Source organism: Rhincodon typus, chromosome 1 (assembly GCF_021869965.1).
Source record: "Rhincodon typus isolate 14 chromosome 1, sRhiTyp1.1, whole genome shotgun sequence".
NCBI classification, from domain to species: Eukaryota; Metazoa; Chordata; class Chondrichthyes; order Orectolobiformes; family Rhincodontidae; genus Rhincodon; species Rhincodon typus.
In genome coordinates this window covers 146,269,396-146,294,566 of record NC_063332.1, presented here as the reverse complement: position 1 = coordinate 146,294,566, position 25,171 = coordinate 146,269,396, and the positions used below count along the sequence as shown (strand labels likewise).

The 25,171-nt window shown below is 40.9% G+C and overlaps 1 protein-coding gene across 1 annotated transcript in view; it reads left to right on the top strand.

Annotated features, from left to right (window-relative positions):
• LOC109935506 (NEDD4 family-interacting protein 1-like) overlaps nt 1-25,171 on the top strand; it is a 144,770-nt gene that overhangs the window by 95,829 nt on the left and 23,770 nt on the right. Inside the window, exon 3 of the mRNA XM_048602403.1 lies at nt 5,061-5,145. Within this exon, the coding sequence (XP_048458360.1) occupies nt 5,061-5,145 (85 nt within the window). The remainder of the gene's footprint in view (nt 1-5,060; nt 5,146-25,171) is intronic.

The following is a 25,171-nucleotide window of genomic DNA, read 5'->3' as shown; positions in this document are numbered from 1 at the left end:
CGCAACTCATATTTGGCCAAAATAATATAAAATTCAACCCATTGTTAGCAAGTCAATTGGGAGACCTAGGATAACAGGTCGGTCCCCTATGTGATCCTACAATGTTCTGCCTTGCCCTACCCTACTCGTTCTGACGTCATGTTATTGAGTAGAACTTAATGCATTCACCTACCCTTTCAGAACCATTACCTTAACAGCAGGTCATCTATATATCTGTGCTCAGTATACAGACAGTATTAAGGCTGATGATAGGAAATGTTATAAAAGTCTTCAAAAGCAGGTATTGGAAATCTGAAACCAAAACTGAAAATGCTGGAAATAACATGTCTCGCAGCTTCTGTGGCAGGAGTGACAAAGTTAGCGTTTCAGATTGATGACCTTAAGAACTGGAAAAAGATTGAGCTGTAATGAACTTTAAGCAAGTGCAAGGATGGGAAATGGGAAACAGAAAAAAAAAATGTCTCTGATAAAGTGGAAAGCAGAAAAATTAGAAAAAGGTTTGTGGCACCTTGAATGGTACTTAGCTCATTGTGCTGTTGATGATTCTGCCATTGACATCTCATTGAGACATCTCTTTGGCTTTATTTGTTCTATTAAAACTCTATTTGGGCCTTGCATCAACAACATCTTTATCATTTAATCCTTCCTTCCTTCCTTTTTGACTTTTTCAAACCAAACCCCACTTTCAGTTACTTAATACCCGTGACATGTCAAACATTTTCCAGTTCTGATGAGAGATCATTATGTTGAAACATTAATTCTATTCTCTAACCACAGACTTGCTAAGTACTTCCAATATTTTCTGTTTTGTCACTGAAGTTATCCTCATATAATAGGAGGCTGTACTATTTTGAAATCAAAGTATATATTAATTCACATTGTTGTGTTGTTGAAAAGTTTTTATTTGATGGACTTTAGTCAAATTTACGAAATTGCATTCAGTTATATTTTCTTCTGTAGGTTGTATTGCTGGGATTGAAAGGTTCTGTCCTATATTTTATCTTTTCCAACATTAGATCTATTGGTAGATTGTTGGACTGTTGGATGATTTTTGGCCCTGAATCCAAAGTTCAAATTAATCTTAATGTCATTGTTTTTTCAGAAAGAAAAACTAGTCATATAGCATCGTATCAATGGTGCTTCTGTAACTGGTTCCAATATATGCATTACCAGTCTTGACCCAGTGTTCCAGAAACTGCTTTTGTATAAGTATATTATTTGCATTGGCCACTAGCATCATTAGTTAAACAATAATCGAATGTGCATTGCACTTTGGCATATTGAACCAAATAGATTATATGAAAGCTGACAGTGAAGGTCAAGTAGCTCTGAGCCTGTTGCTAGTTTGACAAATTAATGCTCTAAAGTCAATTAATGTCACTGCAGTACTAATTTTTTTTTAGTTTTGACTGATTTCTGTAGATGCTCTGTTTAACCATGGTTTGTCACTACCTTACTTTGATCTTGCAGTATCAAAGTATTTCCAATCACACTCAGCTTTGTATTTTGACACAGCAGATCACATTCTGCACTGTGCTCTTCAGAAAATTTCAGTGAATTAGAAACCTTGACAATAAATCCTTGCCACTCTGCATCTTAAAATATCATTCTTGCTAATGTACTACGTCTGTAACCTTAGGCCAGCTCATGGTCATGGTTCACTGTGTCATCATATTATTCACTGTTGCTGGGGATTCTGAATATTTTTCAAATTATTAAGTTGTTGTACTTGTTAAGAAAACAAGAATCTTGGCTGCAACCTAAGCAAAACTGGGAACAATTTATTTGGAAAAAATTGCACTGTGACTTTTTTTCAAACCGTGGTTTCCTCCAGCACAAATTGTTTTCATTTAGTGAAGGTGATTGTCAGTACTATTGTGGGTGACTACTTACCAACTTGTGGTTGTGTTCTCAAATAGTCATTTGTGGTTTCCTCCTTTTCGCGCTGGTTTTGATTTGGAGTTTCCTAGATGACACATCCTGTGGTGTCTTTTGGCGAGCAATCAACTGCTGTTGGTTGGCTGACTCATGTGTTTAATGGATGTGCTGCTTATTACATACCAAAAAATACTGGATTTGATTGAAAAAACAAACTGATCCGGGGATGGTTTATAGGGAGGTTCTCGTCCTGCGTTTCAGCTGACATCACACGCTCCTTTTTTAACCTCACTTGGCTGTTCCTGCATGAGCTAGTGGAAGTACAGGGGTGATTTTAACCCTATCCACCAAGTGGACGCCAAGCAAGTGAGTTTTTCAAATTGCCCAGATCACTTACCTGCTCCCTAACCTCAAGGAGCTAACTGGTCACTGGTAACACTCACTTCTCCTAGAACGTAATAAGGAAATTTGATGTTAATGAGATTAAAATCATTTTTAAAAAAGTGTTGAAATGTGTTACTAATTCGCTGGCATCCATTTTGCTATAGATAAAGGTAAGAGGTGCCCCAAAGCAGTGTCTGAGCAAGGCAGGTAATGTAACAATAGAACGTGGCAGTGGCTGGGGCCCAGTGCAAGCCCGGATGGTGGAAGCATTGGCAAAGGATGATGTCAGCAGCGGTCATCAGCAAAGCGGCGGTCAGCCTGAAGCCTTGCCCGATAGAGATTAACAGCGGTGGTTGGCAACTCAGGCAGGTCTTAGCCCAGTGCGAGAAAGCAAGCCTAGCACAAGGGAAAGTAAGTCGTCTTGGAGAAAGCCCAACTCGGAGTGTCTGCAGGCCCATAGTTTAAGAAAGAACTATATTGTTTGACTTTTCAACTTTTATTTCTTTATTTTTCCACTTTTAAACGAAGAAGACTGTAGTGCTGAACTTTAGAAGTTATGTCTTTATTTTTCTACTTCTGTAACTAAAACTTGTACCTACGTATTTTGTACATGAGATGGCACCATGCATGGTGACATTGTGCACTTTTCACTGTACCCCTGTATCCTATAGTTGAGTACACGTGGCAATAAAACCTAAATCTAAATTGAATCTTATCCACGTTGGTGGGAAGCTCTCTCATCTTGTAGGCTGTCTTCAGTTAATAGGAGGATGGGATGATTCTGGCTGTGGATTTCATGAAAACAAGCCAATTGCTGCTCCATGAAGAACCAAGTGCTCAATTTGAAAAAAAAAGACATTTGCATGAAGATTCACTCTGCATTTCACATTACCAATTGTAATTGTACCTCAGTTTTTCCACTCAAATAAGGAATTTAACTCCTTCAGTATCAATTCATTTTAACCTTGACATTCACCCTATTTTGCAACGTTCTGATCAACAGAGCTCCTCAACCATAATGTCTTTTCTTCTAAATTGTAACTTTTATTCTGAAGGAACATAGGAATGTGCAAAACATAAAAAGGCACATGTGGTAACCTCAGTACCTAAATCTCTTTTTAATTGTCTTTTTAGATTTTAGTCAATTGACTTATTAAATATCTGACCAACTCATACTTCAAATTACTAATGTTACCATCTGTCATTTTCCTGGGTACAACAAAAATAAACATAAGTTTATGATTAAATTGTTATTTTTTACTCAGGACCAAAGAAATGTAGTTTCAAAATTACCTACTTTTGGGAGATAGGTATGTCCCTCCAGATGTGGTAATAATGGGCTGTAAACTGCTTTTCTGATATGGACTGGATTAAGAAATTTTTAAGGCTGCTTTTGGTATTCTGTTTAGAGAAGGCATACTAGAAAGTAAAACAGCTTTGTCTTTCTGTCTCAGAAAAAAACCCTTTTCTTTCCCATAGGGATCTCCAGATGATTTTGGCAAGTTTATAACTCTGCTTTTGGTTGATGCACATGAATCTTGCTCCATTGTCTTCAGGAAAAGTGCTTTGACAAGCTAATGCACTATACAGTACTATTGAAGGAGTTTTTATTCTGTATAATACGTAATTATTGTATAATACGTAACCTCTACATTAGCCAAATTTGCTGTGTACGTTTTGTAAAGATCCATTTTACTTCCTCGTGGTAAGGGTTAAAATAGTGTAATTTTAAACACCAGGGATTATTTTGATGGAAGTATTTAACCTATTTTCCTTATCAATCTGTCACTATGCTAATAAGACCCAGCTGTTTGAAATTCTGGTTTAATTTACTTGTAATGTGATTGATAATTATCAAATTTTAAACTTGTCTGGATCTGCTACAACAGACACTCTACAAGTTTACCATTCAAGCAATGATCAAGCAATGAACTTTTTATGGAACAGTATATGTGGTCTCCACCTACTCCACTAAAAGTGTGATATGCTCAGGAATGTTTCAGCAAGGGTCAAGGCCCTTAGCAGATGGCACACAGTTTCTCAGATGGGAGGCCTTGGAGAGGGAAGTCGACAGGATGAAGGAAGCCCTGTACCCAGAGTAGGAATGGTCCCACCTCCGTCTCCGGTCCCTCTCTCCCGTAGCAGCTGGTGCTGCCCAGCCTAGCCACAAATCCTCCTTTCAAATCATCTACGAGCCAATTGGGATTCTTGGCAAGGTGAATATACCATTCTGTTTCTCCTTGTGACTCCTGAAAGACACTCAATATGTTGAGTAGCACAGCACCCTCTCTTTAAAGGTGAAGTCATCAGAAAAGTTCCCAAATAAATGTTGACAGACTGTTGGCTAAGTCTTGACAAGTCGTCCCAGATATGTTTAAAATCTCCAATAGCAAGCAAACCACGAACAGCAGTGTACCTTCAAATAGCACTCAAAAGTGTCTGCAACATGTAGACCCCCAATCAGCTGGTCATTCTGAGAAGGGGGCTTTAGATAAATCATCAGTCACCAAAATGCTGTGCAGGCTCATTAGTGAGTACTGGGAGGTAATGTAGGTGACAATCACCTGTTAAGTGATGCAGCAGTTGGTTGTTCCTAGCACAAACTCCAATTCCTTTTCTAAAACTGTATCTTAACTTACATGTGGATCAATTTAAGAGCATTTCAATTTAAGAGCACCACCTTGTCCAGCTGGTCATCAGCAGAAAATAAAAGCTGCTTGTATGCTGTTGATGTACTTCTTGTGATTTGTGAAGAGTAAGTCCTATATGTAACTTTTCCCCTCCCCTCTGTGTTCCAGGGTTTGTGCTTTTCACAAGAGGCTTCGTCAATTATGCAAAAGTTCGGAAGGTGACTGCCAAAATCGCCAGTTTGAAAAAGTCCAGGTTCCTTTTCATTTACTGATGGTAACAAATCATATCTGTTCAATGTCCAGTTACACTGTATGCTGGATCATTCATTTCTATATCATGAATGATTCTGTTATTGTCTGCCACCTTAATTTTTAAAATTAAACAAACATAAAAGCTGGATTTAGAGAGGTAGGAGAATGAAAGATTTATTGCATTAAGGTGGCTCAGCAGTACTGTCAGTATGTCATCCTTTCTTTTGTTAACAGAGGAAATAATTAGCAGATTCAATATTGCCCTCAACCTTTGACCTTGGGCACAATTGAAGATTGTCACTTAAAGCTGTAATCTTTCAACTATTGACGGAGGTTTGATATTTTTATGGGGTCAGGTTAACTCGAAAGACTTGTAAAAATGGCAGATGGCTCCTGGATGAGTAGATCTAGCTCCCACTTCAGTAGATCCTATTATTATTGGTATGGACTTGGAGGCTGTAGTATAATGGGAAATCTGATCATTTTATTACATTGTCTTCCCAGCTGTTGTTCAATAATGACTGCAGACGATTGAACATGTAGGAAGTGCAATATGCAGTAGGGATGAGGAGGTATCATCCAGGTGGGGCCATTTGTAATTAGTGCTCAGATTAACAATTTTTGCACTACTAGGGGCCTTAATCTGCAATATGGGAATTAGGATATTAAGGACGAATCATAAACATTATTGAAGAACTTTTAGTGTTGTATAAGTATCACGGCCTGATGTAATTTGAATCCCTTTCTTTAAATATGAAAAAAGGCTGCATCTTTCAGATACAGCAAAATAACAGGAGATACCAAGTACTTGACAGGTTATCTGGTGTGTTTGGAAAAAAGCCATTATCCTTGTATTCCTACAGTTTGGATAGACTTTCTTCTTGACATTTCCTTTTATGGTTTTTATTAGAACTGAGCCCATAATGAATGCTTGGCTAAGTTTCAAAAACATTTATCTCAGCATGGTGCAGTGTTTTCAGTTTATTGATAGTTGGAAAAAATAATTAAAGGATTAACTGTGATAAACATTTGTTTTTACAACAAGCAGTTTTCTTTTTTGAAAGGGCTTTATGAATGATAGCTATTTCAGTATCATGTGTGTGTGAATGAGAACTGTCTTAATTGTTAGAAGATGATTCCATCTCTACATAGATCCTAAGGTATGCCCACAATAGATACTGAGTAAGTAACTATGAAGATAGCATGAAGGAATGAGGGGAAGAAGGGAAGTGAAGGTGGCATGCAGGACATGTGGGGCGTGTGAGGGTACAGGGGCTTAGAGTTGGCATGTACGGGGATTTGAAGTGTCGGCATACAGAGATTTTGTGGTCGGTAGTGGTTATGGCATATGGAGGTTGCATTAGGAGTATGAGGGACATGGGGCAGGTGGGAGATCTAGAGTGTCCAAGACTCAGAAAACTGAGGTGGACCTTCTAACAAGCCCAAGTTGCCCTCTCTTGCCTCTTTCAAACTGCCCCTGAAAGTATAGGCCCTTGCTTCAACCAACACATAATTTATGGGGATGCTTTTAAAGAAGATAGGTCTGTTGAGTGGAAAAATTTCTGATGCTAACTCTTCGTCCCAATGGGAAAAATCTGACTCTTAATTGCTGCTCGTTTTTCAAGCACTCTCTTTCTTTTCCTTTTTATATTCCTATAGTTATACCGATGTGTATTCGCAACAGTGACAGGTTTCTCTATCCAATTTTCTGCCTAGGTATGTCCCAATCTGTTTTATAAGTTTGGATATCCAGTGACTACTGAAATAAAAACAGAAAGTACTAGAAATACTCAGCTGGCAAGTCAGCATCTACGGAGAGAGAAACAGAGAATCTTAAAGCTGAAATCAAAATATCACACTTTTAGTGGAGTGGGTAGAGACCACATATACTGTTCCATAAAAGGTTCAGCTGGGTTATTGATGGAGCAGCAAGACCAAATCCAAGTCCACAACATGACCCTGTGAAAGCTGATTTTTCTGGGTTAATTTTTTCAGGAGCCAGTCAATTAAGAGTGAAACTCTGAGAGTGGTTTCTATTTAGAGCAGGAGGAATGATGAGAACCCCAGATCAATATTAAATCAAACGCAGTAGCACACAGTGTCAAAACTATGCGATGTCGACAATAAATCTGCAGAGGCAAAGGGAGGAAGGAGATGGATATTGATGTCTCTTCAAAGGGAAGAAATCTAACCATCCCCCCTTGCCATTCAGTTATTTAATGCTTTATGTCAACATCTTGAAACTGAAATGGACTATTCATTTATGTGCAGTGACTACAAGAACAGGTTACAGTCTAACAGTGAGTAACTGACCTCCCGATTTCCCAAAGCCTGCCCACCGCCTACAAATCACTGGAATAATCTCCACTTGCCTGGATATGTGCACCTCCAACAACATTCAAAAAGCTTGACATCCAGGATAAAATAGCCCATCTGAGTGGCACCCACATCCACCAGCTTAAAAAATAACTCTCTCTGCCACCAGTGCAAAGTAGCAGCAATTTGTACCCTCTACAAGATGCTCTACAGCAATCCACCAAATCTCTTTCAACAGTACCTTATAAATTTATGCTCTCCAACACTTAGTAGGACCAGGCAATAGATGCAAGGGAACACCAACCACTGCAAGTTCCCCTCCAAGCTACATACCATCCTGACTTGGGACTGTACCACTGTTCCTTTACTGTTATCAGGTCAAAATCATGGAACTCACTTCCTAACAGCAATAGTAGGTATTCCTGCTCTACAAAGACTGCAGTAATCTAGCTCACCACCACCAATTTAGGAATGGGCAATAAATGCTGGCAATAGCAATCAATGCCCACATTCCATGAAGTACTTGAACGTAAACAAAATAATAAATAAAGGCTGTAAGGTCTGCCTCATGATTTACACATATGTCGCTTTGGGAGATGGAGGAACCTATTGAGGTCACAGGGGCAGCATTTCTTTCCAGATGATTGACAGGAGGAGGCTCATCCATGCTCACTCACACCTTGTTTGCCAGGGGTTGCATGTCACTCCTGGGAGGGGAGAGATGGACAGGGATGGTGAAGTTGGGAACTAAGGCACTGGCAGGTCGTGCCCATTCCCAGTAGCATGTAGGATTAACTCCTGTACGTAGTAGCTGTATACTATGGCTGATCAACTGAATGCTAGTTTCCCTCTTTATAATGCTCCAATTATTGCAGATCAAGCACTATATAACTGCCATTGTGCACTAGAGTTCCTTAACGTGCCATGTTGCTGACATAGCATGCAGCCAATGCTGTTTTATAAGTTCCAACCTTTTCATACAGAGCTGAACTGAAGCTGTTTACTGTACTGCTGAAAGAGCCTCTGCAGGAGGAAGCTGTCAACTTAAACTATAAAATAATTATCATTAATTTGTCAAAAACATCTGCAGTCTTAGTATTACGGTAAGAGTAGAAGTATAACCTTCTTTGAAATCTACTGTAATTCCGTACATTTACATTGTTCTAAATTTGATATTCATTTAATTTCTTTTTAAAGAAGTGAGCACATATTTAACAAACATTACATTTCAGAACTCTCTGTCAGAGATATAGAACAGATGGAAGAATCAATACCACCATTTCAGTCAAAACTAAACTGCCTCCGGCCTTGTGTGTTTATACTCTAGGCCGCAAAAATATCTTTTCATACAATGTGATCTTCTTCTAATATTCAATTAATTTCATGTTGAGTATATGGCAGAGATGTTAGCATTTGTGATACAACTAAAACTTCTTTTCATTCATAAAATTAAAAGTAATCAAAAGAAAATCTATTAATTCATTATTGTACTTGTGCAATTGCTTGGTATATGTTCACATTCCATTGGAAGGCTAGCTGATAAGGTGAACTGTCACGGTGGCCTATCATTTCCTGAATTTGGGTTTGAATCACATTCATGTTAGCTGTCAGGATACTGTATAAAATGAGTATGTGTTGTCTCCAATTCACCCAGGCCAAAATCTCATCACTAAATGGTACTCAACTGTTACTCTCACTTCAAGAGTTCACTTCACTTAGGGAGTTCTATTAAGATCTATATTTAGTCAGGATAGTTTCAACTCACTTGACATCCAAGCCTGTAGAAATCAATGCTCAATGTCTTCCTGACACAACTCCAATGAGGATGGTTTTAACTTATTTTTTCTGCAATTCAAACTAATTCTCACATCTAACTGGACTCCTGTGTAAAGCAACCGTCATCTTTTTTAAAGGATGATTTAAATGCATTGGAAGCAGTTCAGAAAATACCTGGAATGGGTGAGTTTGACAGTGTATGTTTTTTTCCACTGAATTTAGATGAGTAAAGCTGTCTTGCTTGAAATTTAGATGATTCTGGGTGGTCTCGACATGGCAGATGAGCAGATGATGTTTCTCCTTATGGGCAATGAGGGGTCACTGTTTCTAAATAAGGGCTCACCCACTTCAAACTGAAATTAGCTGAAGTCTTTTTTCACACAGAGGTTTATGAGTCTTTGAAATCACTTTCTCATAAGGGGCGGAAACAGCCTTTGAATTTTTTAAAGACAGATAGATTCTTGATATGCAACAGGGTAAATTATTAGCAGAGGTAGGAATTTGAGATTCCAAGCAGATCAATAATGATTTTATTAAATGGTGGTAACACAGCGTGCAGCTACAGGAACACAGCAGGCCAGGCAGCATCAGAGGAGCAGGAAAGGTAACGTTTCGGGTCAGGACCCTTCTTCAGAAACGGGGGAGGGAAAGGGAGCTCTGAAATAAATAAAGAGAGGAGGGTTGGGGCTGGGGAAATTAGGTAGGATGGTGATAGGTGAGTGCAGGTAGGAAGTGGTGGGGATTGGTCAGTGAGGTGTGAGGAGTGGATAGGTGACAGAGAAGATGGATAGGTCAAGGAGGCAGGGATGAGATGGAGGGTTGGTCATGGGATGAAGCCGATGCTGGGGAGATTTTGAAATTAGTAAAGTCCATATTGAGACCATATTAAATGGTGGGCCAGGTGTGAGAAGCTGATGGTCTACTTCTGCTCCTCCTTCTTATGTTCATAACTTTGCCAAAAAGGGTAAAAACTGGAGATAATGGTAAGCTGCCTATTATATATCTTTCCTAATTTTCATTTGAATTGACTATAAATTGAAAGAGATCTCTATTGGGTGGCCAATTGATAATCACTATTGACCAAAGTCAAAATTGCTCTTCCATTATAGTGGAAGGGCTGCAACTAAAGTCCAAGATAGACCCTGCCAGCCTGCATCGGGTGTTCCTGAATGATGTTGGAAATCAATTGTACTTTCTGTAAGAAGCTAGTCTTGATTCTGACATGTTCCTTACAAGGCTAATAATTGGAACAGGCTGTGGTCAGTTCTGGAGTTGGATTTTCCTTAATTTGAGAGTTCTCGTAAACTAAACCTTGCACAAAGTCAGATCATTGATAAACAAGAGCAGAGTAGGCCATTTGGCCTTTTGAGCTTGCTCTGCCACTCAGTATAATCAAGGATAATCCAACTCAATACCCTGTTCCTGCTTTCACCATATTCTGAAGGTGAGTTTGAGAGAAGAAAGAATCTCACAAGCCTCAGAATTGATGGGCATGGGGTTGTTCTTAGGTTTTTAGACTGAGCTTATAGAACATGGATCAGTACAGTACAGTACAGGCCCTTTGGCAAATAATGTTGTGCCGACCAACCTGGATCTTTGAATATTGGGACTGGCATTAAACCATAAGTTTCATCCGTATCAGTTATGCCATGGTTACACTGGAAAGTCATGCCAACAGCCAGAGGGAGTTATTTTTGAGTTTCCGATGTAAATAAGTAAAATATTTGTAGTTCATCACTATACAGCTTGAGTAAAAACTGTGTAAGTTGTTGACACCACCACTATCCTCACCACAAAACCTGCCAAATTACTCATTCAGATAACTGACTTAACTCATAGTGTCATAGAGATCTACAGCACGGAGATAGGCTCTTCGGCCCAAACGGGTCCATGTCAACCAAAAAGTCCATCCATGCTGACCCCATTTCCCAACACTTGGCCCATATCCTTCTAAACTTTTCCAATCCATGTATTCACCCAAATACATTTTAAATATTGTTAATGCACCCGCCTCAACCACTTCTGCTGGCAGCTCATTCTATATGCATGCCACCCTCTTTGTTAAAAAAAAAGTTGCCCCTCAGGTTCCCATGTATTCTTTCCACTCTTACCTTAAACGGATGCCCTGTAGTCATTAATTCCCCAACCCTGGGAGAAGGACTGGGTGCATTCATCCTATCCATGCGTCTTATGATTTTATACACTTCTTTATGATCGCCCCTCAATCTCCTACGCTCTAAAGAAAAAAGTCCTAGTTTGCCCGACCTCTCCCTATAACTCAATCCTTTGAGTCCTGGCAACATTCTTGTAAATTTCTTCTGCACTCTTTCCAGTTTAATAACATCCTTCCTGTTGCAATGTGACCAGAACTGAACACAATATTCCAAGTGCGGCCTCACCAACATCCTGTACGACTGCAACATAACTTCCCAACTTCTGTACTCATTGGCCTGAATGATAAAGGTCAGTGTGTCAAAAGCCTTTTCACTGCCTTGTCTACCTGTGACTCCACTTTCAGAGAACCGTGCACCTGCACTCCAAGGTCTCTCTGTTCCACTACTCTGCTTCAGGCCCTACCATTCACCATGAAATTCCTACCTTGATTTGACTTTTCAAATTGCAACACCTCACACTTATCTATATTAAATTCCATTCGTCACTTTTCAGCCCACTTCCCCAGCTGATCAAGATCCTTCTGCAATTTCTGATAACCTTCCTCACTGTCCACGATACCGCCAATTTTAGTGTCATCCACAAACTTACTAATCATGCCTTCTACATTCTCATCCAATTCGTTGATGTGGATAACAAACTACAATGGGCCCAGCACCGACCCCTGAGGCACACCATTAGTCACAGGCCTCCAGTCCGACAAGCATCCTTCCACTATTAATCTGCTTCTTACCATCAACCCAACTGTGTACCCAATCTGCCAGCTGTCCCTGAATTCCACACAATCTAACCTTCCAGAGCAGCCTACCATGTGAAACCTTATCAAAAGCCTTACTAAAATCCATGTAGACTACATCTACTGCCCTGCTCTCATCAACCTTCCTGGTCACTTTATCAAAGAACTCTAACAAATTTGTGGGACATGATCTACCACGCACAAAGCCATGCTGACTACTCCAAATCAAGCCCTGTCTTTCTAAATGCATATATATCTTATCCCTCAGAATCTTCTCAAGTAACTTACCTACCACAGATGTTAAGCTTACTGGTCTGTAATTCCCAGGTTTTTCTTTGCAGCCCTTCTTCAATAAGGGCACAATATTCACTACCCTCCAGCCTTCCGGGACCTCACCCGTGGCTAATAATGGTGCAAGTATATCAGCCAGGGCCCCCACAATTTCTTCTCTAGCCTCTTGCAGGGTTCTTGGATATATCTGATCAGGACCAAGAGATTTATCCACTTTCATACACTCTAATACTTTCAACACCTCCTCTATTGTGATAAGGACTGTCCCCAAGTTCCCAAGTCTTCATGTCTTTCTCCATGGTAAACACAGAGGAGAAATATTCATTAAGGACCTTGCCCATCTCCTGCAGTTCCACACGTACATGTCTATTTTGGTCCTTGAGGGATCTTTTCTCTCTCTACTCATTCTTTTTCCTTTAACCTACTTAAAGAATCTCTTTGGATTCACCTTAATCTTCTCAGCCAAAGCTATCTCATGCCCCCTTTTCACCCTCCTGATTTCCTTCTTCAGTAAACTCCTGTACTGATCCTAGCTGCCTGTACCTGAGCCACGCCTCCTTTATTCTGATCAAAGCCTCAGTTTCTCTTGTCATCCAGGGTTCCCTACATCTGCCAACCTTGCCCTTCACCCTAACAGGAACATATAGACCTTGAACTCTAGCTATCACACTTTTAAAGGCCTCCCACTTGCCAGAGGTTCCTTTGCCTGCGAACAAACTACTTCAATCAACCCCTGCAAGCTCCTGTCTAATTCCAGCAAAATTCACCTTGCCCCAGTTGCAAACTTGAAATTGTGGACCAGTTCTGCCCTTCTCCAAAGTGCTCCCTCACTGTCACCTCAGTCACCTGTCCTGCCCTATTTCCCAAGAGTAAGTCAGGTTTTGCTCCTTCCTGAGTAAGACCCTCTATACCCTGCTTAGGGAAACTTTTCTGAACACATTTAACAAATTCCACCCCATCTAATTTTTTAGGAAAATTAAATTCCCCCACTATGACAACCCTATTTCCCCTACAAGTCTCTGCAATCTCCCTGCATATTTGTTCATCTAATTCCCGTTGACTATTTGGGGGCCTATAGTACAACCCCAATTACATCACCATCCCCTTCTTATTTCTGAGCTCCACCCAGAAAGCCTCACTGGATGATCCCTTGGTTATTTCATCTCAGACTACTGCTGTGATACTCCCCTCAATCAAAAAAGCAACTCCCCCTCCCCTCTTTCCTCCATCTCTGTCCTGCCTAAAGCACTTGTACCCTGGCACATTAAGCTGCCATTCCTGTCCCTCCCTTAGCCATATTTCTGTAATGGGAATGATATCCCAGCACCACGCACCTATCCATGCCCTGAGTTTATCGGCCTTACCTGTTAGCCCTCTTGCATTGAAATAGATGCAATTTAATCCAACAGGCATTCCTCGTTTCCTGTCCTGTTCCAGCCTGACCTGTCTATTCAACTTGCTGTTTCTGATTACCATGTCTCCTTCCAGCCTCGCACTTGCCTCCCTGCTGTTGAGGATCCCACCTTAAAACTCCTTAAAACCAACACTTAGCAAAAGTAAAACAATTTCAAGGCAGGTAGCTAACATGTGGTTTTCTTTGTCATTTCCTCCAAACAACTTAGTATCATCTCTAACAACCATCATCAGTCACGACTTGCACCATAAGTTCCATGTGGATACCAGCAGTGCTCATTGGGCACTGTGACATGGCAGTAAGGTGGAGTTCTCCAACTCTTTCTCTAAAAGAAACAAGGCAACACCCGTAACTCTGCCAATCACCAACTACATATTCAAAAACATTTTTGCCTCCTGCAGGAAGCCAGTATTGATTCTGAAAGATAACTCTCTCACCCAATAAAACTGATATCAATGAGGAAAGATGAAGCTTTTCATTGACACAACATAAGATGGATCTAATGGAGAACAATTATCCGAGCCTCAGAATATTGCTGCATGAATTCCTCAAGGTAGAGTGTAAACCCCAAATACAATGAGATGGTCAATCAATGTTCTTCTCTTATGAGGAGTTGCCATATTTTAAAAAAAGCCACTATCTATCCAGAGATAGTAGAAACTGCCCGTAGGAACATTTCTGAAGAAGGGTCCAGACCCGAAACGTCAGCTTTCCTGCTCCTCTGATGCTGCTTGGCCTGCTGTGTTCATCCAGCTCTACACCTTGTTATCTCACTATCTAAATAGCTTGCATTCTACAATACATATGAAACAATAATAATGGACTTGTTTACTTGTCATGGTGATCAAACAGTTAGGTTCCAAGAGAATAAGACAAGAGACAAGATAGTGGAATGCTTTGGTCACCTTTGGTCCAACCTTGCCTTTTTTTTTCACAAACATACTACACTTACCAACTGTCATGTATCATATCTTGTATCCTAAAATATTATTTTCTGAAATAAAAGTATTTAATTTGCATTCAATGATTTGTCATCAACTGCACCAATTCAATCACTATACTCTTACCGTTTCACATTGAAATCATGATTCTGCAAATTAGTTTTGAATTTACCCCTATTCAAGCATCATCCCTAACATCTGATTCTGCAAGGTGAAAAAGCTTGTTGTAGTCTACAATATGTAATCCCTTTAAAATCCTAAACCAGTAATCATGTCACCTTTCACCCTTCCCTTTCTCCATGAGAACATATGAATGCTGTTCATAATCCAATCTCTCCATTCTGATAAAAATCAAAAGAACTGCATATGCTATAAATCAGAAACAAAAACAGAAGTTGCTGGAAAGCTCACCAGGTCTGGCAGCATCTGTGAAGAGAAATCAGAGTTAATGTTTCAGGTCCAGTGACCCTTACTCAGAACTGGTTCTGTTTTTTTCTCTCCATTCTAGTGTCTGTTTCCTGTGTTCTTTCAAAGTTGAAAATTTCTATTTGTATTGTGGCAATTAGAGCTATACGCAATGTTCTCTCTGCGACTCCCACGTCCGCTCCACACTCCCCACTAGCCCCACCACACCCCTGGCACCTTTCCCTGCCCCTACACTCCCGCCTCACCTCCATTCAAGGCACCAAACAAACCTTCCACATCAGACAGAGGTTCACCTGCATGTCCACCAATGTGGTCTATTGCATCTGCTGCTCCCGATGTGGCCTACTCTACATCAGTGAGACCAAGCGGAGGCTCGGAGACCACTTTGTAGAGCACCTGCACTCTGTTCATGACAAACGACAACACCTTCTGGTCGTGAACCATTTTAACTCCCCCTCCCACTCCCTGGGTAACATGCCCATCCTGGGCATCCTCCAGTGTCACAATGATGCCACCCCAAAACTGGAGGAGCAGCACCTCACATTCCATCTTGGGACCCTACAGCCCAATGGCCTAAATGTGGATTTTATCAGTTTCAAAATCTCCCACCCCCAGCCTCATTCCATGTCCAGCCCTCCATCTCATCCCTGCCTCTTTGACCTGACAAAATCTGCCCATCTTCTCTCCCATCTATCTGCTCCTCCCACCTCACTGACCAATCCCCATCATTCCCTACCTGCACTCACCTATCACTATCCCACCTACCTTCCCCAGCCCCACCCCTCCTCTCTATTTATTATTGAGCTCCCTAACCCCTCCCCATTTCTGAAGAAGGGTCCTGACCCAAAACATCAACTTTCCTGCTCCTCTGATGCTGCCTGGCCTGCTGTGTTCCTCCAGCTCCACACTGTGTTATCTCAGACTCCAGCATCAGCAGTTCTTACTATCTCCGTATGCAATGATTGTTACGCTAAGGATTTATAAATTGTCAGTGTTACTTTATTTTTTGACCTTTAATATAACCCAACAACTGATATATTTTTATGCAATCCCAGCATGTATCTTTGGGATAGCTTCAATTTAATGCCAATCCGAAACCAGTGGATTTTGTTTCATTTTCCCATGCACAATTATTTCTATTTATATTATAACTCCTTCTTCAATTTCTGTCCCCATATAAAACACAGCTTCTCTGTATTGAATTGAACTTGTCACCTGTCTATCCAAATCCCAAGTATTTTCAAATCCTCTTGTAACTTGTTCTGTTCAGCTTTAGAGTCGATCACTATCAATAGACTTGTATCATTTGCAAATTTTGTTACTGTGTCTGTGGCTCTTTTATGAAAATATTTAGCAAGCGAGATTCTAAATCAGATCTCCTGTGGAACAGGATTGCCCATATTGTCCCAACTGATAACAATCTGCATTCTACCAGTCAATCAATTACATGTCCATTGTAAACATTTACACTGAATTTCCACTTTTCATATTTTCAGTGCAACTTTCCCATAGGATCTGTATTAAATATCTTATTGGAAATCAAGTTTCCCACGTTCATTTCATTATTGCTATTATGCTCCTTCGCCATACTCTCCAAAGAAAACTATGTCCCTCCATGAACCCAGATCTTTCAGAATTTTATTTCTATCCCAAGCTTTGAGGATCATATGTTTAGTAAGGGCTTCCATTATTTTACTCACAATGGATTCCAAACTCACTAGTGTGTTGTTCCTTCTTAAAAAAATTTTCTCCTTCTTAAAAAAATTAAAATTGATATATTATCTGCCTTCTTTTAGCTGCCAGACACTTTCCTAGCATTTGGCGATCTTTAGGAGGATTAGGCAAGACATCCTGTAATTTTCTCTACAATTTCCTCTAAAGATTTCAGATGTATCTTGACCAGATCCTGGGGTTTGTTTACCTGCACAGCTACATATTTGCATTTCTGGTCTGCAGCCATGCTAGAATTATATAGGATGCATGCTTAGAGTCAGAATGAAATGAACAAAAATGTAATCTATTTCCCATTCATGCAACGTGAAAATCCACAGAGACAAAGTATGCATGTGAAGTAGGTATATGAGGCAGAGTTGGGTGAATGGGTAGATGTTTCTGGGGTTTAGTTGGTCAGTGTCCAGTCAAATGGGTCTGAGAGGGGAGTTGGGGATGAGGTTGAGACCAAAGGAGTTCAGGGTTGGGAGTGGGTGCAGGGAGTCTGGTTTGGCCGGGGATGTGGGATGGGTAGGCATTCAGGTCAGGGCAGACCAATGAGATTTACTTCATGTGGGAGCTGAGAGACTCTGCATTACAAATAAATTCACGGTACATTGATCTGCATTATATCAGACTTCCACTGGCTTGTGCTGCATGTGGGCAGAGTCAGTTTCATTATCTGACACATTTCGAAAGAACTGAACACCGTACTTTCAGCAAATAAACAGCTCCACTTCTGACATTTTCTGACAGATAAAATAACACTGAACAGTGTTTTTATTGGTACAACAAGTTTAAAAAATAAGATACATGATCTGGAAGATCCATTAGGCATTTATTGGACATTGTTAGCATCATAGAAACATTGCAAAATGATTCCCATGAATGGATTGTATCTCTGAAAGGATATAAATTGTTCAGAATAATCACTACTGAGAGAAATGAAGATGGTTGGTGTTGTATATAAAATTGATCCTTGAGGTTCAGTCAAGTGAAGCCTGATAAAAGATGAGAGCAAAACCAGAGTTGCTTTTGGTTGAGCTAATGATTAATAACAGAATAAGTTATTAGTGGTGATATGCTGAAGACTACTTAGCCAGGGTGAAAGGCATCATTACAAAAAGAGATACAAATGATGACTGATGAGGGTCCAGTTGTAGTAGCTGAAAGTTTAGGGGCTTTTCTGGTGCAGTGGTAGATCCGTACCTCTAGGCCAGGAGACTTGAGTTCAGTCCTACCTAGTGCCAGATGTGTGCCATAACATGCCTTAACAGGTTGATTAGAAATATCCAGTAGATAAAAATTTTAGGTTAGCAAAAGTTGACTGAGACATTAGTACATCAACTTGTAAAATAGGGAAAGTATTCTGAGAGTTAATAGAAGATTAGAGGCTGTTTCATGACTCAGTTTGTAAAAGAGCCAAAAAACAGAGAAAACATTCTGGATTTGATTATGAGTAATACGCATGGTCAAATCACCAGCACAAAGGCTTTAAGTTCCAATAATTATAATGTGATCACATTTGACATTACAATAACCAGAGAGGTTATTAAAACTCAAACAACTTTCCCAGTTTTTGGGGTGGCCAACTTTAAAGGATTGTCACTGTGGACATGGAAGACTCAAGTATGAATGATGAGAATGGAGGAACTATGGAGTTCTTTCAAAGAGGTAGCTCTGAATGCAATGGATGAATGTGTGTTGATGCAAAGCCAATGTGTCAAGCTTCAAGGCAATCCTGAGTGATTAATCATAATTGCCAAAAAATTCACAAGAAAGAAGCAAAACACTTAAGGCTGTGAAGGAAAACAGTACTGATAAAACAGATCCAAAGGGAACAATCTTCATAATGCCCAATTCTCGCCTGCTGTTATGAAGTTACCCTGACATACATTATGTGATCTCTGAAGTCAACAAGATCAAGGCACACTTCCTCAGTACCTCACCTTCCCCATTGGGAAAGACACACAGTCAAGGGATCACTTTACTGTTGCTAAATCTTCACACAAAACACAAAACCTGCTAGATCAGAACTGTTATGGAAGGTTTGGATGAGGAGGGGTTGATAATGGAAGGGGGCCCCTCCAGGCAGCTGTTTCACACCAAGGCCACATGCATATCTTCTTGGGCTGCCTTACTCGAGGTCAGGATGATTAATGTGCATGGGATGGAAGATTGTTCGGTGATAGAAGATTGTTGAAGATAATCCTGCAGTAGTACTTGGGGACTCCAATGCAGTTGATGGCAAGGACCAGACCTCTTAATGTACAAAACAAGGCAGAATTGATCAGTGTGCGTTTTGTTTGACCAGATGTAACTTTACCCCCTGGAAGGGCATAAACTAGGGTTCAATCGGAAAGGATGCCAATAGTGAAGTATGCCTTTGCCGAGACTGTGTACTTTCTCTTGCTGATCTCATAGATCTGCTGCATCCTAAGAAAAAGTGGCAGAGATCAATCCAGCAATTCCTCTTATGATCAATCTAGCAATTATTGTCCTGTTACTGCAAAGAAACTGCCTGAAGAGATCAGAAACTATTGCATCTGCAACATCAAGAACAGCCACACAGTCATAGAGTCATAGAGTTGTAGAGAATGGGAACAGACCCCTTCGGTCCATGCCGACCAGACATCCTAAATTAATCTAGTCCCATTTGCCAGCATTTGGACCATATCCTTCTAAATCCTTCCTATTCATGTACCTATTCAGATTCCTTTTAAATGTTGTTATTGTATGAGCCTCCACCACTTCATCTGGCAGCTCATTCCATAATTGCACCATCCTCTGCGTGAAAAAGACTGCCTCTTAGGTCACCTTTTAAATCTTGCCCCGCTCAACGTAAACCGATGCCCTCTAGTTTGGAATCCCCTACCCCAGGAAAAGACCTTGGCTATTCACCCTAACCATGTCTCTCATGATTTTATGAACTTCTATAAGGTTACCTCTCAGCCTCCACTGCTCCAGGGAAGATAGCCTCAGCCTGTTCAGCCTCTCCCTACAGCTCAAACCCTCCAACCCTGGCAACATCCTTGTAAATCTTTTCTGAACCCTTTCTAGTTTCACAACATCCTTTCTATAGCAGGGAGACCAGAATTGCGTGCAGTATTCCAAAAGTGGCCTAAACAATGTCCTGTACAGCCACAACATGACCTCCCAATTCCTATACTCAAAACACTAATCAGTAAAAACAAGCATATCAAATGCCTTCTTCACTATACTGTCTACCTGGAATTCCACTTTCAAGAGCTATGAACCTGCACTCTGAGGTCTCTTTGTTCAGCAACGCTCCCCAGGACCTTACTATTAAGTGTATAAGTCCTGCCCTGATTTGCCTTTCCAAAATGCAGCATCTCATATTTATCTAAGTTAAACTCCATCTGCCACTCCATGGCCCATTGGCCCATCTGACAAGGTCCGGTTGTACTCAGAGGTAATCTTCTTCACTGTCCACTACACCTCCAAATTTGGTGTCATCTGCAAACTTACTAAACATACCTCTTATGTTTACATCCAAGGCATGTATATAAATGATGAAAAACAGTGGACCCAGCACCAAACCTTGTGGCATACCGCTGGTCACAGGCCTCCAGCCTGAAAAGCAACCCTCCACCACCCTCTGTCTTCTACCTTCAAGCCAATTCTGTAACCAGATCTAACCTTGCTAACCAGGAGAAATCTTATTGAACACCTTACTGCAGTCCTTCTAGATCATGTCCATTGCTCTGCCCTCATCAATCCTCTTCATAACTTCAAAAACTCAATCAAGTTAGTGAGTCACGATTTCCCATGCACAAAGCTATGTTGACTATCCCTAATCAGTCCTTGTCTTTCCAAATACATGTAAATCCTATCCCTCAGGATTCCCTCCAACTTGCCCACCACTGATGTCAGGCTTAATGGTCTACAATTCCCCAGCTTTTTCTTACCACCTTTCTTAAATAGTGGCAACACATTAGCCAACCTCCAGTCTTCTGGCACCTCACCTGTGGCTATCAATGATAAAAATCAGCATGGGACCCAGTAATCACTTCCCTCGCTTCCCACAGAGTTCAGGTCCTGGGGATTTATCCACCTTTATGTGTTTTAAGACATCCAGCACCTCCTCCTCTGTAATATGGACATTTTTCGAGATGTCACTATTTATTCCCCACATTCTTTATCATCACCAGAGGGAGGAGCAGCAGATCAAGATCCACTACAGAGGAGGAGAGATCTGGTATGGAGTAGAATCTACAGGGTTAGATGCACCTATCTGAAAATGATTGAGACCTGGTAAAGGTGAATGCTAATGATGCCCTGAACCATTGTGGCACATCTATGCCTACTGCTGGATGTGAACTTACAGTCACAGGAATCGAATGGCAATCCTATCCTGGTACCCATAAATGTTACAGCTAAAATTTAATTTGTGAGCAGATCATTTCAGGGAGTTACAAGGGATCTATGTGCCCCTCTCAGTCCTCAACTCATAAGTATAACTAATGTCACTGGTGCTGTTTTCGTAAGAGCTCACCAATAATCTTATTCCACCTTGACATTGTCAGTCAGTGGGACATTTCTACTCTTGATACAGGGTTTTGCTCCATCAGCCACCACCTATTCCATTCAAGGAGAACATAATTGTTGAATGGCGTATGAAGGCACACATCCAACAATTACGCTACAGGCATTAGTTCACTCTGTAACTGCAATGTGGATGTTATTTCTTCGCAGGCACTTTGTGATTTCATTGGTTATATGAGATCTGAACATGTCCCACACTAATGAGCTGCATTATTTATGAAAGACACTGGATCCCTATAAATTATGAGTCTCTAACTTCATTCCACCTTCATCTATCTGATCATTATCATTAACATGCACAAAAACTCCTGTAGTGAACTTAGAAATCAGTATAGTTTTATACTTGAAAACACTCAAACTTTAATTTTGTTTATCAAACCATGTAGCCTATTACCACTGGGAATCTTGACTTTTCCTGTCCTGTCATTTACAACCTATTCCACTCTACTGGTGAGCGTATCAAAATACATGGGCATGTCATCAAAGTTGCTGATGCACCTTACAGGATGTTATAAATGTGCATGTAGGAAACATGCCACAATAATCATGGGTGTTTTTAATTTACCTGTAGTTTAGAGAAATCAGGTTGGCACAGGTAACTAGAGAAAAGGTTCATTGAATATATTCAGGACAATTTCTTAAAGCAGCATGCTGTAGAGCCAACTAGGGAGTAGGTTATTCTGGACTTAGCAATGAGCAATGAGAAGGATTAATCAATAACCTGATAGGGAAGGAACATTAAGGTAACAGTTATCACAACATAATAAAATTTCATGCTTGTTTTTTAAGGGAATAAGACTAGTGTTTGAAACCTGAATGAAAGTAATAATAAAGGCATGAAGACAGATCTAACTAAAGTGAATTAGGAAATTAAGGTAACTGTGGATAATAGAGATGGAATTACATAACTTTAATGAGCTACTTAATATCTCTCTGCAAAGATTTATCCCAGTTAAAAAGTAAAGGTCCCTACAGGAAAATGCACCATTTATGGCCAATCAAGGAAATTAAGAGTAGTATCAAAGCACTACAACACTACTAAATTGTAAACAGTTGTATATCAAAAGATTGGACAGATGTTAAGAACCAGTAAACAATGGCTTAAAAAAAGAAGTGAGGATGGCAGGAAACAATCTAATAGTATTTTTAAAAAATAGTAAGAGTTTCCATAAATATATGAATAGGAAAAGAGTAACTAAACCTAGTGTTAGTCCTCAGGAGGATAAGTCTGCGATAACAAGGAATTGACAGAGGCATTGAACAGTATATTGTGTTAGCCTTCCTTCACTGCAGAAGATTTCAAAATCCTCCCAAAACAACACAAAAATCAACAGAGGCAGGACCTTTCAACAATCCCCAACATTAGAAAGAAGGTGCTTGGAAATCTATTGGCCCAGTTTTTCCGATAGGAAGACAGTTGTTGCTGAAGTATAGACTGAAGTTGTGAAACAAGACCCTGCAGTTTACTGCATAGGAATTGCAAGGCACGAAGAAAATTCCAATGACCGTTTAACTGGTGTCTGGAAACCTCCGTGGAAGTCTGCAACTTTTAAATTGAAATTGGAGACTTCAGAGCGATCTGACTTTCTTAACTTAATAGTTAGCCAGAAAATGTTAGAACAATAAAAATGTATTCTAACCGCTGGCTAACTAATAAAGTGACACCTTTCCCTGACCTACCTCTGGCCACCTCCTCACCCACAGATCTGACACATCCATGATCCAAAATCCAATTCTTTCCCCGACCACCCACTTCATCCCACATAGACACCCACTCCCTTCCTCTTCTGACCCAAATCATGACACTCCAGGTGAACTAGACCAATCTGTGGCACCCAACCCCCACCCAGCAAACCCCTAAGGGCAAATAACCACCACAAACACAACCATGCCCTCCCCCGACATACTTCCCCAAACCAACTTTCAATTTCCAGGATTGCTTAAAGATCCAACAACACTCCCACTGACACCCCGAAGAACTGACTTGACTCAACCTAACTCTCTGCCTCTAGATCCATTCTGCCCATCTCCCCCTCACTAATTGGAATCCACCTCAAAACCTCACCCACTCACATGTCACTCTACTCACCTACCACTGCAATCTCTCATCATGTGCCACCCTACCAATGTGGCATCCTAGTCCCTTACCACCCACCTGGCTCCTATACTCCTCACAGACATTCCACCCTCTCCCCACTCATCTGGCACATGACCCTTTCACTTACTTGCCACCTTACTTTGTACTCTTAGCTACTCTCATAGCTGTCCATGTGGCTTTGAGACACTTGACCTTGAGTCACAGGTAGCCCTTAGCCTGTGATAGTGGGAGATTCAGCGATGATAACGCCATTGAGCATGGTAACGAGAGAGTTAGATTCTCTCTTGTTAGAGATAGTCATTGCTTGGTACTTGTACAGTACAAACATTGTCTACCTCTTAATAAAAACTGAAAGAACTGCAGACGCTGTAAATCAGAAACAAAAACAAAAGTTACTGGAAAAATTTAGCAGGTCTGGCCGCGTTTGTGAAGAGAAATCAGAGTAAACGTTTTGGGTCTGGTGACCCTTCCTCAGAACTGATGGTAGCTTGGAAAATATAAGTTGAATGCAGAGGATAAGGCGGGAGGAGGAGGTGAGGAGTAAACGATATGTGGGGATAGAGTTCAAAGAGAGAGAGAAGAACAGTTGGACAGACAAAGGAGTGGATAACGATCTGGTTAGAAGGGTGACTAGGTGTTAATGGAGACTGATAGTGGCTAACAGTCACTAATATACACTAAAAACTCACTGACTCCCACAGCTACCTGGACTATACATCCTCACAACTTGCTTCCTGTAAATACTCCATTCCATTCTCCCAGTTCCTTCGTCACCATTGTATATGTTCAAATGAGGCCAACTTCCACAAGAGAGTGTCCCAAAATGTCCACTTTCTTCCTCTACCAAGGATTCCCCAGAACCGATGTTGACAGGGCCCAAAACTGGGTCCGACCCATCTCCCACACTTCTGCCCTCAACCCCTCTCTTCCCTGCCGCAACAGCAACAGGGTCCCCCTTGTCCTTACCTACCATCCCATCAGCATCGACATCCAGAAGATCATCAATCACCATTTCTGCCACCTCCAGCGAGATTCTACCACCAGACACACATTCCCCTCCCCTTCCTTGTCCACCTTCCGCAGGGACTGTTCCCTCCAGGACACCCTGGTCCATTCTCCCTTCACACCCAACACCAACCAACCCCGAGCTCGACGGTACTTTCCCCTGCAACCGGCGAAGGTGTAACACCTGCCCATTTACCTCCTCCCTCCCCAGTATCCAAGGTCCCAAACATACCTTCCAGGTAAAGCAGCACTTTACTTGCACTTCTCACAATCTAGTCTACTGCACTCACTGCTCACAATGTGATCTCCTCTACATTGGGGAAACAAAGCCTAGATTGGGTAACCGCTTCACAGAACATCTATGTTCCACCCACAAAAAAGACCCAGAGCTTCCAGTTGTTTGCCACTTTAACACACCACCCTGTTCCCTGGCCAACATCTCTGTCCCAGGCTTGCTGTAGTGTTCCAGCGAAATTCAGCACAAATTGGAAGAACAACACCTCATTTTCCACTTGGGGACCCTGCAGTGCTCCAGACTCAATATCGAGTTCAATCATTTTAGGGCCTGAACTCTCC